The sequence below is a fragment of the Alexandromys fortis genome, unplaced genomic scaffold (genome assembly GCF_014885135.2).
Source record: "Alexandromys fortis isolate MF-2015 unplaced genomic scaffold, M_Fortis_MF-2015_v1.1 scaffold_53, whole genome shotgun sequence".
NCBI lineage: Eukaryota > Metazoa > Chordata > Mammalia > Rodentia > Cricetidae > Alexandromys > Alexandromys fortis.
Window position 1 is genome coordinate 5,888,378 of NW_026067939.1, and position 18,410 is coordinate 5,906,787.

General features: G+C 40.4%; 1 protein-coding gene across 4 annotated transcripts in view; it reads right to left on the reverse strand.

The window, feature by feature from the left end:
* Window positions 1-18,410, reverse strand: part of Ift80 (intraflagellar transport 80) — a 74,035-nt gene that overhangs the window by 42,782 nt on the left and 12,843 nt on the right. For all 4 annotated transcript variants that reach the window (XM_050147452.1, XM_050147451.1, XM_050147449.1 and 1 more), the window contains 3 exons: window positions 15,883-15,993; window positions 13,039-13,107; window positions 2,033-2,142 (listed from right to left, as the gene is read on the reverse strand). In XM_050147452.1, the coding sequence (XP_050003409.1) occupies window positions 2,033-2,142; window positions 13,039-13,107; window positions 15,883-15,993 (290 nt within the window). The remainder of the gene's footprint in view (window positions 1-2,032; window positions 2,143-13,038; window positions 13,108-15,882; window positions 15,994-18,410) is intronic.

The following is an 18,410-nucleotide window of genomic DNA, read 5'->3' on the forward strand; positions in this document are numbered from 1 at the left end:
CAGTAAATGTGCTTAACTGCTGAGCCATCTTTCCAGCCGCCAAGCTTAGATTTCTTAAAACACTCTTTTTTTTTTTTAAAGATTTATTTATTTATTGTGTATACAACATTCTGCCTCCAGTATGCCCGCACGCCAGAGGAGGCTGCCAGATCTCAGTACAGAGGGTTGTGAGCCACCATGTGGTTGCTGGGAATTGAACTCAGGACCTCTGGAAGAGCAGCCAGTGCTCTTAACCTCTGAGCCACCTCTCCAGCCCCTCTTAAAACACTCTTACACCTGATGTAGGCTGTCAATCTCCATCACCAAGTTCTTTATATCTTTTTAAAAATCATTTTTAATTTATTTTATCATTTTATACGTATTTCCCTACATGTATGTCTGGATACCACATGCATGCCTGGAGGCCAGAAGAGGGCATCAGATTCCCTGGAACTATAGTTTCAAGCAGTTGTGAGCCATGTGGGTGCTGGGAATCTAACCTGGGTCCTCTAGTGCTCTTGATGGCTGAGCCACTACTCCAACCCCTTTCCATCTTTTTTCATGTGAGCTTTCTAGCTTATTAAAAGGGGAGGAAGACATATTAGTTCATGACAATGTAACAGCATCAGTAACAGCTACTCAATATCAAGTGCTTACTACATACCAGACATTACCAGACCTCACAAACCATCTAGTCAGCGGGTATTACTGTCAGAGACAGGAAGGCTGAGATGCAAAGAGACTCAAATTTTCTGTCATCACACAGAGGAAGCAAGTGAAGGCCTGACCCGGCGACTCACTCTAAAGCTGCAGCAGTTTCCTCGAGAGCAGCTTGATTTGACAATGTTATCCAGACAGTTCTGGCTTTAGAGCCCTGAAGGGTACAGGAGTAAAGGGCTGTGGGAACGTCTTCTGTGGTTAAAGAAAAGCTCTGAGGCAGGTATGTAGCAGGGCCTGTATGGAGGCCCCGAGAGGCTACTCCATGAAGCTGTGATGAAGCTTGCTTTGCACTGGAGACCACAAGACAGTAGAGATGCCAGAGTCACAAAACATCTGCTAAGCAGAGCTACAGTTAAGGACTAGAGCCAGGTCAAGAGAGAGAAATGTAAGCCATCGAAGCTTAGACAACAGACATGGGGCTACAGGAGTTGGAGTTTGCCCTGCTGGATTTCATTTTTGTTTTTTGGTTCATTTAATATTTTTGTGCTATGCCCCCAACAGAAAAGTAACCAAGACAACAGCCAAACCACACTCTGTCTTCACCAAAATGTAAGGGACCATTCTGCCTTCCAGTACTAGCATCAATAACTAAATAGTGCATCCTAGCTTAAAGGGTGTCCTTCATTTGGTCCTGCCCAACCAGTCTCAACAGCCATGGTTGTTTTGCTTGCTTTGGGGTGATTGTTTAACCCTTTTCCTTGCATTTTTAAATAACCAGGGTTTTTCTACTCCCTGGGTTTAGGATCACCTCCCCACCTATTCTCCTAAAAACTTCCTCCTTTTCTGAATAGCACACAAGCAAATGTCAGCTCAGCATCTATCCTTATGCCAAACGTTCTCTATATGATTCATAATGTTATATGGACATAATTGGTTCTCAGTCTTATACTGACTCCTCCACCATTTTAAAATAATACTAAAACAATGCCAGGCCTTCGAGAGAGCACAAGTGTTTGACAGATGATAATGACGATTAAAAGCAAGATCTAAACACTCTGAAGAGTCTCACTTCGCTTTGTTTCGTCTCAGACCTACACACAGGAGGCCGACTCTGTAAACTGCAGGATGCTCACCTGTGCTGACTCACAGGCCAAAGCAGTAACTCAACACACCTGCAGGACTGACTAGACCAACGTGAGCTGAAACAACAGAAACGTGAGCCTTCTGGGAAACGTGACCGAGGATTCACTGATCTGTAAGAAAGTCTGATAAAACTGCAAGTTCAAAGCTCTCAGGCCGGCAGGGGGCTAACCAGAAGGAGGGCACTGCAAGAACCACCCAGCTTCTCAGGGACACGGTGCCAGATAGCAACTTACAAAGGCTGGAGACGTACCTGCAAAACTTTAGCATTTGGCTGAAGAGGTTTAATGATGAGCTGCTTGCCTGCTGTATAAAGAACTTTTTCAGAATCAGGGCCCCATGCTACTGAATATACTGGTATTCCTGCAGAAAAGAAAGGGGGAAATGATAAACGTACATTTTCATGGCCTTAAAAAATACCGTAATGTTAAGAGGATTAAAATCTTGGTATGGTGGCACAGGCCTGCAATCTGAATACTAGGGAGACTGAGGCAGGATAATCCTAAATCCATGGTCAGTCTGAGCCACAGAGTGACCCCATCTCAAACAGGATGCATAAAGAATCTGTGTGTTATTTTCATTTCCTCCTTAGTAGTCCTTTCATACTAGAGAATACTCTGAGGCTGAAACACAACTGATCTAATAATATTTCTAAATAAAAATATTAAAGATTTACTGTGAGCTGCTGACACGCTATATTTTATATATTTTTGTTTGTTTGTTTGGTTGGTTGGTTGGTTTTTGGTTTTTTCGAGACAGGGTTTCTCTGTAGCTTTGGAGCCTGTCCTGGAACTAGCTCTTGTAGACCAGGCTGGCCTCGAACTCACAGAGATCCGCCTGCCTCTGCCTTCCAAGTGCTGGGATTAAAGGCGTGCGCCACCACTGTCAGGCTTTATATTTTGAATTTGTATGTTTAACTTTGTTATCTTTTTGAGAAGCGAGCTTCCTATGTAGCCCAGACTGGCCTCACTTCCTGACTTTTCCACTGGGATGACAAGTGTGCCCCACCTTACCAATGATACAATATTTTTCAACCAATTTAAATCTTGCTGAGAATATACAACATTTTTCAGACATTCCAGATACTATTCTATTAAAATCTAGGATAAAGGTTTCATACAATTCATGGCTCTTCAACTCCCATGAATAGCCAATGTAGCTGAAACTGCCTAGATATATAAGGTGAATATATAATTCACACACACACTCATTATATATGTAAACACGATATATAAATTTAAATTATATATAGCATTATTTATATGTGTGTGAGTATATTTAGGGTTTCTTTGTGTAGCCCTGGCTCTCCTAGACTCCCTATGTAGACCAGGCCAGCCTCGAACTCACAGAAATCAACCTGCCTCTGCCTCCTGACTGCTAGGATTAAAAGCATGCACAGTGGACTGGTATATTCCTACAAAAAATATACACCGAGTATCTGTTATCGTTCTCCACTGTGTTTTCTAAGACTAACGCACAGTTTTTTACTGAACCTAGAGCCCATAAATTTGGCTAAACTGGCTGGCCAGTAAGAGCCATGGATCCTCCTGGGCAGAGAACTCCACAGGGATGGGATTACAGGTATCCACCACACTCAGCTTCTCTATGAGGATGTTAGAGATAAGAATTCAGGTCTTCCTTTGTGTGACAAGCAGTTTACCAAATGAACCATCTCCCTGTGATTTCTTACATTTCAGATTCTCGGAGGAGGAAGGTTTTGCTGTTTATCAGATGGCTTGAGACTCTCTGATTGCATCAACGCATTGGACACATGGAGAGTTTGAGTTCAAACTTGAATAACGGCTCTTTGCTTTTCCATACAGGACTCCACTATCTGGGCATTACATGCACCATGTACATGGCTGGGATGGAAGCCAGAAGAGGGTGTCAGGTTCCCTGGAACTGGAGTTACAGACCATTGTGAGCCACCATGTGGGTGCTGAGGATACAAACTGGATCCTCTGGAAGAGCAGCCAGTGCTCTTAACCACTGAGCCATCTCTCCACCCTACCCTGCTTTCTTCGTGACACAGGATCTTGCCATACAGCCAAGCTGGCCTCAGACTCCTGACCCTGCTGACTTGCACCCTAAACACTGCAGTCAGGGAGGCAGTTCACCATCATGCCTGGTAGCAACAGTATTCTTAACTGGATTACTCTCTGGGATATCTAATATCTTCTAGAAATCTATGCTTTATGTGACCTTCACTTTAAAAAGTGAGCATAACAGCCAAGTAAGTGGTATGTGCCTATAAGCTCAGCACTCAGAAGGCTGAGACAGGAAGATTACAAACTGGAGGCTATGTTGGACTACACAGAGAGTTATAGGTCAGCCTAGGTTACATAGTAAGATTTTATCACATGCGTGCGAGCGTGCGCGCACACACACAATATACATTTGTAAATAAATTTATTGAAAGATTGGTTATATAGTAATAAACTGTAATCCCCTTGCCTTGCCTTACCTAGTCACTAGAAAAATTAATCAAAGTTATATAATTAATCCATGAACCATTACCCATTTATAATTATAAAACCAAGCCTTTGAAAACTGTCTAGAAATATATATTTTATAGCATTTGGCTTCTATGAAGAAATGAGTGAATGAATGTGAAAGACCCCCGGAGTAGGGAGACTCTCACCCAATTCTCGGGATAACACGGCCCCCCAAGAACTCAGGAGAGACCATCCTTGCTGCAATTACATGAGGTTTATTGACAGGAACCAGCGCCCTGGGTTGAGACTCATTTCCCAAGCAGGGGTAGAGGAGTTCCACCTCGAGTAGCTGGAAGAAGGGGTATTCAGGGGAAGAAACCACAACCCAAAGGGGGTGGGGAGGGCGTCATTGGAAAATTCCGAAAACACCAGGGATAATCACAAGGGGCTAACTCCCTGTTTCTCAAGATTATAATCTAACTTTTGGTCAGCTAGTTCCTGGAACAGAGTCACTGGACCGGCTAACCTAGATTTTTTGCTCTATTCTTCCTGCTAGAGAAGTCTGGATTTATCCAGGTCTTTCAAATGAATGAATGTTAAAGAAATTTACATTCCCAGGAAAATAAAATCTGAATTTGACGATTCATGGTCAATCAATAAGATTTATTTGTTTGTTTGGTTGGTTGGTTGGCTTTTCAAGACAGAGTTTCTTTGTAGCCCTGGCTGTCCTGGAACTTGCTTTATAGATCAGGCTGGCCTCGAATTCACAGATATCCACCTGTGTCTGACTCCCTAGTGCTGGGATTGAAGGTGTGCACCACCACTACGCAGCATGATTTAATTACTTAGAAAATTCAACATACTATAATCAAGAGGGATTGAATTTCACTAAGACAAATGCACTATTTATTTTGTGCATTTTCCCCAAATAAGTGTCTAAGTGAACAATTGAATAGTCTAGTTTACACCTGTCAATACTAACTCTTCAGGATGGTTCCCACAGCTTACATTTAATGGTATAAAAGCTCTAATAATCCTGCTTGGTCAACAGCATCTGGGTTTTGTCAGTATCGCAGCAAGCCATGAAACTCAGCCCAAGGAGAGGATCAGACTCAAAGGGTCCCTCTCCTCCTCTCTGAGAGTAACCTGGACTTGGCCTGGGATTCAAAAGCAGATTCCCAGCCAGGCTGGATGGGCTAATGCCTATAATCTAGCATTAGAGAGGTTGATGCAGGAAGAATCACAGCAGATATTTTCTGCAGGGATGAGCCCCCTGATAGGTTATACAACCTCAAATGATCAGCCCTAAATACAGGTGCATGCTGGCAATACTAAATGGACTCAGGAGGCTGTGTACACACACAACAATAGGTTTTATACACAGACAACAACAGTATGAGGCATGGTGGCAACACACGTCTTTATTCCCACTCTGGCAGGTGAGTTCAAGGCCAGCTTGATCTATTTATCAAGTTCAATGCCAGCCAATGGTACATAGTGAGACTGTTTCAAACAAAACATAACAAAACAAAATTAACAATGTTTATAGAATAGGTTATGACTTCAAGATAGAGGGGACATGGGAGTAGAAGAGGGTAGGAGAAGGGGGGAAAATGATGCAAATACAGTGTACTCATGTATAAAATTCTCAAAATTCTTCAATTAAAAAAATGATGTAGTTAGGATTATAGTAACCTGGTACATGCTTTCTAATTTCTATGATTATAGTTACATTTTTGTGCAAAAGGGAAATTAATTTGTTTTTATTTCTGTTATCAAATATTCACAACACTCAGTAAAAGCACACTTTGCTGAGTTATACACTAACCGATGATAAACACCTGCCCCAAGGAAACAATTCTGTAAGAACAGCTCCCATTGAGTTACACAGGATGTGACTTTAGGCCTTTAGTTGTGGTCAAAGGCACAGCTGGGGTGTAGGATGAGGAGCCAGGGATGTTTTTGTCCTCTTCACTTTAACATCTGAATTGAGGCCTCTTGAGGTGGCTGTGTCACCATTTTCTTGTTTTCAAACCTTCCCTCAGAATTCTCATCTACCTACTATGTTAGGACAAGAAGATCATTTATTTCCTGCTATACAGTTTTTAAATAATAGTGTTTCAGAAACATGATTTTGAGTATAAAACAAAGCAAGCTTAGAAAGTGAAACAAGTAGTTCCTTTGTGAGGGGTTTATACCACATTCTTTCAGTCGAGTGGGCACTCTGCATGAAGATCATTGGTTCAGGTAGATGACCAGCTTCACAAAGAAAATGGTTCCTTCATGCTGAATCCCTCCTACTAGCATTTGAGACAAATTTATAAACTACTGTTAAAAGTATATGTATTAAAGAAAAATTAGTCAGGCACAAGTAGTGCATGTGTGAGATCCCAGCACCTCAGAGGCTGTGAAAAGAGGACTACTCCAAATTCAAGGCCAGGCCAGCCAGGGCTTTACATCAAGAAAAAACAAAAGAGTACAGCATGGACCATCCCTAGAGCTGCACTTCACAGTACAGAGCACAGCACCGACCATCCCTAGAGCTGCACTTCATAGTACAAAGTAGAAAAATGACACCTCTAGGCACCAGACTGAATTATTTTAAAATAAGAATTTAGTAAATTATATAATAGGATTAATTTTATCATTAACAAAAACAGAAACACATAATCATTTTCTAATAATGTTTGGCCTTTTATATAGGAAATTTTTATTTATGCTCCATATCAGTTAAAACACTCAAGATCATCTTGTTTTTCTGACTTGTTACACTAAAAGTCATGTGATCTTTTTGACATTTTTTAAGAAACCACACGCACCTGGGGTTGTGTTAAATGTCAGACCCTTATCTCTCTGTAAAACAAATTATCTAAATTCTTTCAACCCGTTGAAAGCATTTTAAACCACAGAGGAGTTGAGAAAGTGTATTTCGATTGTTTTAAGGAAGTACCTGGTCAAATGTACCATGTTTTTCACATTCACACCATAACAGCATCACGTCAAAGTGCTGGTTTTCTGTTCCTAAAGGATGCTCACTAATCGATGCAGTGAGGATGTTAGAGGGATGGAAATACTAGAATGAAGTCCAGCACTCAGTAAACAGTGTCTGTTAACCACTGTTAACGACTAGCAAAGGCTTTATTCTGCAGTAATCAACCAGTAGCTTCCTTTGCTCTTCACTGCAGCAAGCACTCAAGAATTAGTTGCCCGTGGACAATAGTGGCCCACACCTGCAATGCCAGCAGAACTGGAGAGGTTGACGCAGGACTGCTGCACAGTGCATTCCAGACAAGCTGGAGTCATTGTGCAAGGTCCTGTCAATAATAATAATAATAATAATAACAACTCTCCCTTTTGTCCTACTTATAGAAGACATGAACTAACTATAGATAATCAAGGGGGACATCTTGTTTATGAATGTCACTGGGTCACTTTCTATCCTCAGCTACCTCCCAATTTCTTTCATCTTTCTCCTGACTCCCAAGTTAAATTTCAGCCTTTATTTCTGATCTTCAACATATTTCCATTAACTCCAAGACATCTTGGCTAATTTCATTATATACAGTTCCACCTTTTATTATTTCACTTCTATTTGAAAATAGGAAGAAATGTCCTTACATATTTAATTGAATATCTCAATCCATAATCAAAATAGACAATGCAGCACAGAAAGGACTCGATTGTAATTATTCACAACTTACATATTTTTCTCAAGGATGGTAACTCCTCATAGGCACCAGTGAAAATCATTTCTAAACCAAGTCTAACTGCATCCCACTCAAGTTGGGATTATCTTTAATATTCAATATCGTTTTCTATGCAAAGACCTAGTAGTTGTAAACTTTATACATGAAAAGCTCTAATAGTCAACAAATGAAACAGGACCAGCTATAGTGGCATGTACTTTTGATCCCTATACTCCAGACTGAGTCAGGAGGATCTCTGTGAGTTCAAGGAGAGCCAGTGTAGTGGCATTTCATTTGTATCTGAGGTAGAAGTAGGAGACAGTGACTGGCTGTTTCGTTTTTCTGACCTTTAGGCTGAACCAAAATTTCTGTCTCTGAACTTTTATTAATTGTGCTTCAGCCAGGGGTAGAGTGACTCTGCCTCAAAAAAAAAAAAAAAAAAAAAAAAAAAAAAGAAATGAATTCAGGAACTAATTTCTCTTCATCAACAAATAGGAAATGCACACACCGCCAAGTCTGATGACCTGATTTTGAACCCCAGGACCCACGTGCTGGAAGGGAAATCAACTTTTTAAGTTATGAGGTTAGCACACCGGAGACCACCACACGGACACTTGTAAAGCCAAAGGGGAAATCTTTATTGCTGGCTGGTGACTTCACAGGAATGCCCAGATCATGCAGCCCCCAAACCCTCCAATTTTGTCTTATATGCACAAAACCCACATCCTGGTTGCTGCATTTCAGTTAGTAAGAAAAGGAACTACAGAAGCCAAAAAGGCAGGGTTAGTATATTTGGGGACTTTCCTGGAATCCTTGATTTAGCCTTTGTTCCTTGCTGGCAGGTGTTGCAGCCTACATGCTGAGCTCCAAGGCCTGAAGATGCTTCCAATGTGGCATCAGTTGTGCTAAGGTCTTGGCAGGGGGTCTACTAAGGCCTGGGGGCCTGCACATCTGCTAAGGTCTGACCTCCACATGTGTGCCATGGCATGCATTTACCCACACACATATACACATACTAAATAAATGTAATATATACACATATGCGTGTGCACATATGCCAGAGAATAAACGTTTTTAAAAAGAAAGAAGTGTAATTAATATAAATGTGTGGCTGGAATAACAAGGATACTCTTAACACTGTTGATAGAATTCTGAATTTTAGAGTAAATTGGATTTAATATATTTTTGTATCAAATATCCAGACCCTGTAAAGGAGGCTGACTTGCCTGACTTTCTGATATGAGACATTAACACCTAGCCTACAAGTAGTCTAGACTTATAACTATTCTCAAAATCTGGTCTCTAACTCACTTGATGTCATCAAGACTTGTTTCTTCTGGAATAGGTCATTATGGCAAGTTAACGTCTCTAATGATTTCTCCAGAGACGAAACAGGAAAAGTCTGCCTTGCTAGAAAAGTACACCAGTAATTAAAACATCAAGAATTAAATGCACAGTTCTGCAGTATGTAAAAAAAGAAGCAGATTATTCGATTGAAATATTTACAGGATAACTAGAATAGGAAAATATAACAATATTTATCGATTTAATAATGAATATAAGCCTTAAATGAGAATAAGGTTAAATAAGACAAAAATGATTAACAGTTTCAAAGCCGTCGTCACCCCCACCCCCATTCCCAACAGGGTTTCTCTGTGTAGTCCTAACTGTCCCAGAACTTGCTGCATAGACCAGGCTGGCCTCAAATTCAGAGATCCACTTGCCTCTGCCTCTGCAACCACCTGCCTCTCAAAGTCATTTTTATACCAAAGAAATTATTGCTATTTAGAATGCTGATGAATAGTGCCATTACTAATTGAAAACATTTCCTTGTTTATAAACTAAGCAGTAGTTCAGTTCCCAGATCCCTAACATATAAAGCACAGCACAGAACTAATAAACAGCTCTATATATCACTACCCTCTCATAAATAATATTAAGCAATTTATTCCAAGTTCCTACTTTAGACTTGGAAAGTTTGAAACAACAAAATAATAGACTCAAGGGTAATATGTGGCAAAGAAAACACTCAGGAAGGGGCTGAAGAAATGCCTCAGCAGTTAAGACCATTAGCAGAGGACCTGGGTTTGGCTCCCAGCACCCACATGGTGGCTCACAACCATTTGTAACTTCAGTTCCAAGGGATCTGGCGCCCTCTTCTGGCTGCTGATGACATGATATAACAAAATCTATGGGGCCTAGACCTAGAGGTAGCATGGTGGTAGTACTTGCCAAGAAGTTACAAAGCCTTGATTGGAGTTCCAGCTCCAGCATTAAAAAAAAGAAAATCTATCAAGCCAAAAGAAAAACATTGTGCCCACTAAAGTAAGACTTACTCTCTAAAGACATAGTTCATCACTTTGTCATAACAACTTTAAAACAGAAACATACCTATGACTGTTCCCAAGAATCTTAAAAGTTTTACTCATCAATGAACATTCTACTTAGAGATATGGGTAAAAAGATTTTACTTCAAAATAAAAAGACTTCTTAGTATTTCTGATCACTTCTGTTAACATTTGCTTAATGAAGAACTAAATAAATGTAACTTTAACATTAATCCCAGAGTGAATACCAGTTTTATAATGCATTAGTTATAGATGCTCTATACTATAACTATAATTCTGAACAATCATCTGCAAGATCAGCTCATACATGCTTAGGTAAACATAAGACTGCTTTGTGTTCTAGGTCATTAGTCTATTATATCATAAGAATTTACATACAATTTAAGCCCCAACAGGAATGGCCGCCATATTGATTACTGCCCTCCTTTCCCCACACAGAACACTGAGATATTCCTTTAAACAGTGTCAATTACCAAGTTTTACTCATTATCTATTCCCATTTACCAGGACAGAAATCACAGGTGAACATCAGTTACAAGGTGTGCTAATATTATCAAATTTCTGGGACTTCTTGTTGTTGTTTTGAGACAGTATAGCCAGGCTAGACAGGAACTGGCTACTTAGAACAAGCCTCAGACTACTGGGCATCCTCATGTCTCAGGCTCCAAGTACTGGGATTAAAAGCATGGTTCACTAACTCATTGCAATGAACGTTTGCTAGTAAAGCTGATAGGACAAAAGGGTGTTGAAAGGAGGGCCGCTTGTTTGTTCTCCGCTGCCCAGACTCGAAATAACCATACAGAAACTATATTATATTAATACACTTCTTAACCAATGACTCTAGCATATTCCTAGCAAGCTCTTACATATTAAATCGACTCATTTCTATTATTTTATATTTTACCACAAGGCTCGTGGCCTACTGACAAGGTTCTGGCTGGCGGCTTGCATCTTTCTCCTCTGGTGGCTCCATGGCATCTCTAAACTCCGCCTTCCTTCTCCCAGCATTCAGTTTAGTTTTCCCTGCCTAGTTCTACTCTTTTATCCTATGACAGGCCAAAAGAGTTCCTTCATTAACCAATGGTATTCACAGAGGGGAATCCCACATCAAAAGAATATACTACATGCCACACTGAGGCCCCCAGTGCCACTAAGATGAATGAGGAGGTGTTGGAGAGGAGGGAAAGAAGCAGAAGCAAAGCGGTTTTTGATTTTTTTTTTTTTAGGGGAGGGTTGTTCTCTTATTTTTATTTGGTTGCTTGCTTTGTTTTCTTTTGTGGGGGCACACTGCAGGGGTGAGGGGAGGATGGGGGGACCTGAAGATAAGTGGAATTGGGGTGCATGGTGTGAAACTCCAAAAGAATCAAGAAAGAAGTTAAATTAAAAAAAAAAAAGAGCATGGTCCACTATGCCTGGCTATTGGGACTTTTAAATGAAGAGAATATGTTTAATATCTTCTCATATGTGGTGTTCATTCTTTCTTTTCAGTACCATGGATTGAAATCAAGGCCTTCTGCATACTATGTAAGTGTTCTACCAATGAGCTATTTTTGAGACAAATCCTTGCTATATATTTCAAGATGGCCTCAAATTCACAATCTTCCTGCCTTTGTCTCTTAAGTGTTAGGATTACAGGCATGCAGCACTACACCCAGCTAAATTGTCTTAACTAGACACCCAGACCTTCCTTATGCATAAGATGCTCTAAATATTTCATAATCATTTAAGAAGAGTATTTAGCCTACAATTGCCTTTATATAACAGAAAGAAAAAGCGTGTTTGTCAATAATGTAGCTCTGCATATTCAGGAACTCACTATGTAGAGCTACTTTTGAGATCTACCTCCTTCGGTCTCCAGAATGCCCACCACGCCATGCCTGGCTTTTTAAATGTATTTTAATTTAAATAATATTACCATGGTCTATCAGGCGTCACAGAAAGTAAGATAGTTCAGGGTCAATGAGATGACTTGGCAGGAAAAGATACCTGCCACCAAGCCTGTGACCTGAGTCCCATCCCTAGAATCTACACGGTGAATGAGAAAACTAACTCCCACAAACTGATCTGTAACCCCCACATGAGTGAAGACATGTGAACCCACAAATAAATGGATACATAAATGTAATGATAAAAAGTACAGGGACTGGAGAGATGGCTCAACCATTATGAGTATTTGTTGCTCTTGCAGAGGACCTACATTCAAGTCCTAGCACCCACAAGTAACTCCGGTTCCAGGGTATCTGACACCCTTGCCCTCCTCTTACCTCCAGAGGCACCAGGCATGCACGTGGTGCACAGACAAACATGTAAGTAAAACATTCACATACATAAAATAAGTAAATCTTTTTTAAAAAATCATTCCTAAGTCCCAAGTAAAGTAAGAAAATTCAGGTTTTGAATGTGACCAAAGTCAGTTTCAACCACTATAGTAGATTCTTTTTTAAGGAAAAAGTATTTTCTTAGATTTACTTACTTTAGCATTTTATATGTATGAATATTTTGCCTAAATGTATATATGTAGACCATGTGCATGTCTAGTGCACTTGGAAATCAAAAGAGCATATCAGATTCCCTGGAACTGAAGTTACAGACAGTTATGAGCTGCCATGTGGGTGCTGGGAATTGAGCCCAGGTCCTCTGCAAGAGCAGTAAATGCTCTTAACTTCTGAGCCCTCTCTCCAGCCCTATACTAGACTATATATATATATATATATATATATATATATATATAATGTTGAGACACGTGTGTTGTACAATCTTGGGAATTCAATGACCAGTTGTAAAGCATACCTTGCTGAGCTAATGTCGACCTAAGCATCCCCGTCTTTGACCAGATTTTCACTTGTCCATCTTCTCCAACTGTGAAGGGGGAAAAAACCATTATCTGTAGAAAATATCTCAGGTTTACATTTGCACATATAAGTAAACATCTAAACGTTTAAAATTCAGATACAATTTATTCAAAGTGTAAAAGGGTATGTTTCAGCAGTAGATTTTTTAAAAATTACATGAAAAAACTTTCATCAACATAACCTAACTTCCATAGCCAAAATTCTATTTTTCCTTAAAACTTAGGAATATATTACTCAAACACTACTTCCATTCTCACTATAATATCCACTTAGATTATCCCAAGGAGAGTATTCTTAGTGTAAGGTCTACCACAGCTGACCACCAGGGAGAGTATTCTCAGTGTACTGTCTACTGCGGCTGACCACCAGGGGGCATAGTCTCAGTGTCCTGTCTACTGCAGCTGACCATCAGGGAGAATATTATCAGTGTCCCGTCTACCACAGCTGACCACCAGGGAGAGTATTCTCAGTGTCCCGTCTACTGCGGCTGACCACCAGGGAGAGTATTCTCAGTGTCCCGTCTACTGCGGCTGACCACCAGGGAAGAGTATTCTCAGTGTCCCGTCTACTGCAGCTGACTACCAGGGAACAGGAGAAGGAATGAGTGAAACGAGAAGAAATGAAATCCACAGTGACCATCTCAGCTGAAAAAGGGAGAAAACCCTGGTGCTATAGAGAGTTTTTAAGAAAGGGAGTTGTGTTTGGTTGGTTTTGGTTTGGTTGTTTTCTGAGTTTTTTCAAGGCAGCGTCTCATTATGTAGCTCTGGCTGTCCCTAAAACTCATTATGCAGTCCAAGCTGACCTCAATCTCACAGAGATACATCTGCCTCTGCTCCCAAGTACTGGGATTAAAGGTGTGCACAGGATTTTTGTTTTTATTTAGCTAGTTATTACATTTTATTTTTGTGTTACTAGAGCTCAACCCTAGAACCTTGCACATAGGAGGCGAATACTCTACTACAGAACTCCATTCCAGCCTAGGACATATTCCTTGCCTAGTTTTTAAAGTAATTCACATGCAAATACATTTATATGCTGAAAAAGAAGCCTTAGGAAAAGAAGTTAAAGGAACAGGTGAGACAGAGAACGTGTCACTAAAAAAACAGACCCTCCTAGAGAAGGCCTACGGGATAGATTACAGCCATGTGCGCAGTCTTTGCTATCCCTTTCTTCACGGGGTGCAGCCTACCCTCGCTCTCCCTCAGTGTGGTCTTCTAGCGAGCACAGTGCAGTGGAAATGGCAGAGTATAATTTCGGAGGGTGAGTCAGAAAAGATAGAACGGCTTCTAACCTGCTCATTTTTGGATCCCTGGGAAGCCAGACACCATGTCATAAAAATACTCCTCTACCCCTATGGAATTGCCTATGTGGCAAGGAATTAAGGTCTCTTGCCAAAGCCAGAGAAGAACTAAGGCCTGCTGCCAACACCCGTGTGTGTAAGCCACGCTGGAAGTAGACCTCACAGCGCAGTCAAGGCTTCTTCTACTGCAGCCACAAGTCACAACTTGAAGGAACCTCACGACACACTAAGCCAGAAATACCCACCCACAAAAGCTGCTCCCAGACCTATGGAAATGGCCACATACTCAACGCTTGCTGTTTAAGTGTTGAGTAACTAGTGCAGCAGTCAGTGACTAAAACAGTAAGTCCTACCTGGAGCAGAGCTAGGATGGGAGAGAGAAGCGAGATGAAGGTAAGTTATAGGAGAATATTTTCAATTTCGGAATTTTCTAAAATTGTAACTGTTACTTACTCTAGGGACTTGATCTTTTTGTTTTGTTTTGTTTGTTCTTAGTTTTTCGAGACAAGGTCTCACTATGTAGCCCTGGCTGCTCATTTTGTAGACCAAGCTGGCTTCAAACTCAGATCCAGCTGCCTCTGCCTCTCAGGTACTGGGATTAAAGGCATGTGCCACCACACCTCATGGACTTGATCATCCTAAAAGCCTTCTTTGATAGAACATATTCCAAAAGTCACAAATAAAAGTAACAATATGATACTCAAGAAATGGACATAATGGCACCATAGCTCCAACAGTCACAAGGCTAAGGCAGGAGGAGACCAGACTGACCTACAAAATGAATACCAGGCCAGCCTGTACTACGTATCAAGACTCTGTCTCAAGATAGAAAATGAAGAAAAAGTAAAATATTCTGAATGATGCCATTGACACAGCAGTCTAGATTAGTGCTGTGACAACTGTGGCTACTAGACGGTGAAACAGGCTACTGCTAAATGCATGTGGTGGTTAGTTTTAAATGTCAACTTGCCCATCTAGAGCCACCTGGGAAGAGAATCTCACTGAGAAATTATCTAGATCAAGTTGACCAGGGGTCATGCCTGTAGGGGACAATCTTGACTGTTCATCGATGTGGGGAGATCCAGCCCACTGTGGGCAGCACCACTTCATGGCTGGGCCCAGAACTACCCACAGCAAAAAAAGCTAAAGTGTTTTCTCTCTCTCTGCTCTGGATTGTGGATATAATTTCTTGAGTTCTTACCTTGACTTCCCCACTAAAACACACTAAAATCTGGACTCATAACCTCAATCAAACCCTTAGACCCTCAGCTCCCAGATGTCGTTTTCGGTTACAATATTTTATCACAGCATAGACATGAAACCAGAACAATGAAAATATTTTCTTGGAAACCTTGTCTCTACACCCGTTTCAAATGTTACCCTGGAGTGGAGGCTATTGCTGGGCAGTAAATGCTTACCTAGAAGGTGAGGGCCTGGTCTTAACTCCAGCACACGGGAGAGACAGGGGTGCAGAGAACTTACCTGTCACCAGCGCCGTTCCCTCGTAATTCCACCTTCCTGCAAGCACGGCCCCGCAGTGAGCTTCCACACTCTTCTCCACTCTTCCTAACTTGGAAATCAGATGAAACTTACCTAAAGGAAATTACATGTGAGAACCTACTCATTAATTTATACGAAAACATCTGTTGAGTTCTGTAGCATGAATAATAAAACCCAAGGCAGATATTGGGGTTCAACCTGAGGATCAGAAAAGCAAAGCAGCCAAGCACTAGAGAGACCTTTTATCTCTACCAAACCTTCAGACCAAAAGGGTGAGATCCTGTCTCCACAAATCCTCAGACTCCACACTCCAGTGAGTTCCTGTTTCTTCCCCCAGCCATGTCACTCCTGTCTCCACCTCCCTAGTATTGGGATGAAAAGTGTGCGACTCCCAAGAACTGGGATTAAAGATGTGAACCAGCACCACCTGGATCTGTTTCTGTATCAGTCTCGTGTAGCCCAGTGTAGCCTAGAGCTCACAAAGATCCGTCTGCCTCTGTCTCCCCAGTCCTGGAATTAAAGGTGTGTGCCACCACTCCCTGGCCTGTATGGCTGATTAGTGTGGCTGCTTTGCCCTCTGATCTTCAGGCAAGCTTTATTTATTAAGACACAAATAATATACCACTATAGATTAATTAGTATTTAATAATTAGTTATTGGGCATTAAAGGCATAAGAGAAAATATTGTCATAATTCTTAATTTCAAGGAACACAAATCTAATAAAAAAAGATGCAAAAAATGTGGCATGATAGATATTCACATATAGTATATTTCATTTAGTAAGCAAAAAAAAAATGGGTGATTTGGATTTGAAAATATACTTAAGTCCTAAATAACAAAAGTAATCTCTTACTAAATAAAAGATAAATTAATTCTAACTTTTTTGGACTAATCCAAATTAATTACAAATGAGAAAATAATTAAATATATTTGAAAGATGTAAAACACACTTTGAGAGATCACAGATGCCTTACAAATGTCCACAGGTTGGGACACAGCTGTAATGTCAGCACTTAAGAGGCAGAGGCAGAAGGATAGTGAATTCCAGAACAGCCTAGGTTACACAGTGAGTCTGGGTTATTAACTTTGAAAATTACCTATTATAGAATTAGACACTGATTTACTGATAATGATAACTGTAGTTCCTCAATGTTTCCAAGTATCAGAAAAAGGAAAACTAAAATAAACCCTGTGGTACTGAATTAGAATTGGTGTTACCAAAATATATTCAAGGTTTAGATAGAAAGAGATAGAGAACTAGCTACTGGCATGCATCTAAAAATAATTTTTTACATTGATTTATTTATTGGGGAAGGGGCATGCACCAAAAAATGCATGTGGAGGTCAGAGGACAGAGTGCAGAAGTCAGTTTCTCCTTCCCACAATGTGGGTTCTAGGGATTGAATTCAGGCCACCATGCTTGGCAGCAAGTGCCTTTACCTACTGAATGGCCCTAATTTTTGAAGTATACATTTGTAATCCCATGTCTTAGTTCTGTTTGATGAAGAGTCTGAAAAGGAGACACACCCATCAGAACAAATACTGCTAGCAGTGTCCCTATCTTGGCTTTTAAATATCATTAACCATCTAAAAACAGGCCTGTTTGGAAAGACTAATTTGGAAAATGGAATTAAGAATTAGAAGATTAGTTTGGGACATCTTGTGCCAGTAAGGAAATGCTCAAGAAATGATGAATACATGTACAAAACAAAAACAAAAACCAATGTGGCTGGTGTTTCACTGATGGGGCTCTCAGAGGCCAAATATGGGACAATTTCAAAATCAAGATTAAAAAAGTATAGTAACAGAATATTTATGAAATAAAATAAACTTCTATGAGGCTAACCTAGCATTTAACCAAGTAAGACAAGTGGCCATGGGACAGAAAGTTTTTCCTTGAAGCAGAATACCAACTATTTAACTAGGGACAGGATTATAGAGATAAAAAAGCATGATTCGGCAGCTTCTCTAAATGATAAATGATCTAGCCAAGAATCATCAGTAGATTTTTAGAAATGGGAGGAAGTCTAAGAAACAGACTATGTCTATGTAGTCTCAAAATATGTTTTTATAAACAAGCTATTAAAAGGGAGAACATAGAGTCTGGAAGATGGCTTAGCAGCTAAAGAGCACTTGTTGCTCTAGCAGAAGACCAGCATCCACATGGTGGTTCACAACCATCTTTAACTCCAGTTACAGACATCTGACACCCTTGTCTAACCTCTGCAAGCATCAAGCACACATGTGGTGCACATGCATATATGTAGGCAAAATACTCATATGCATAAAGTAGAACAAATCAAAAACTGGGGGAGAAATAGTAACATCACAGATTAACTTAGAAAGACTTGCTCTTGGGTACGGCATTAACACCACAATAACGTGTCAAATCAACACCATGAGTCTCCCAGTATTCCCACTAAAAATTTGTAAGCTGAATCAAATCATAAAGAAACAGTGAAAAAGTCAAGTTAAGGCGTTTTCTATAAAATAACTAGTCTGAATCCTT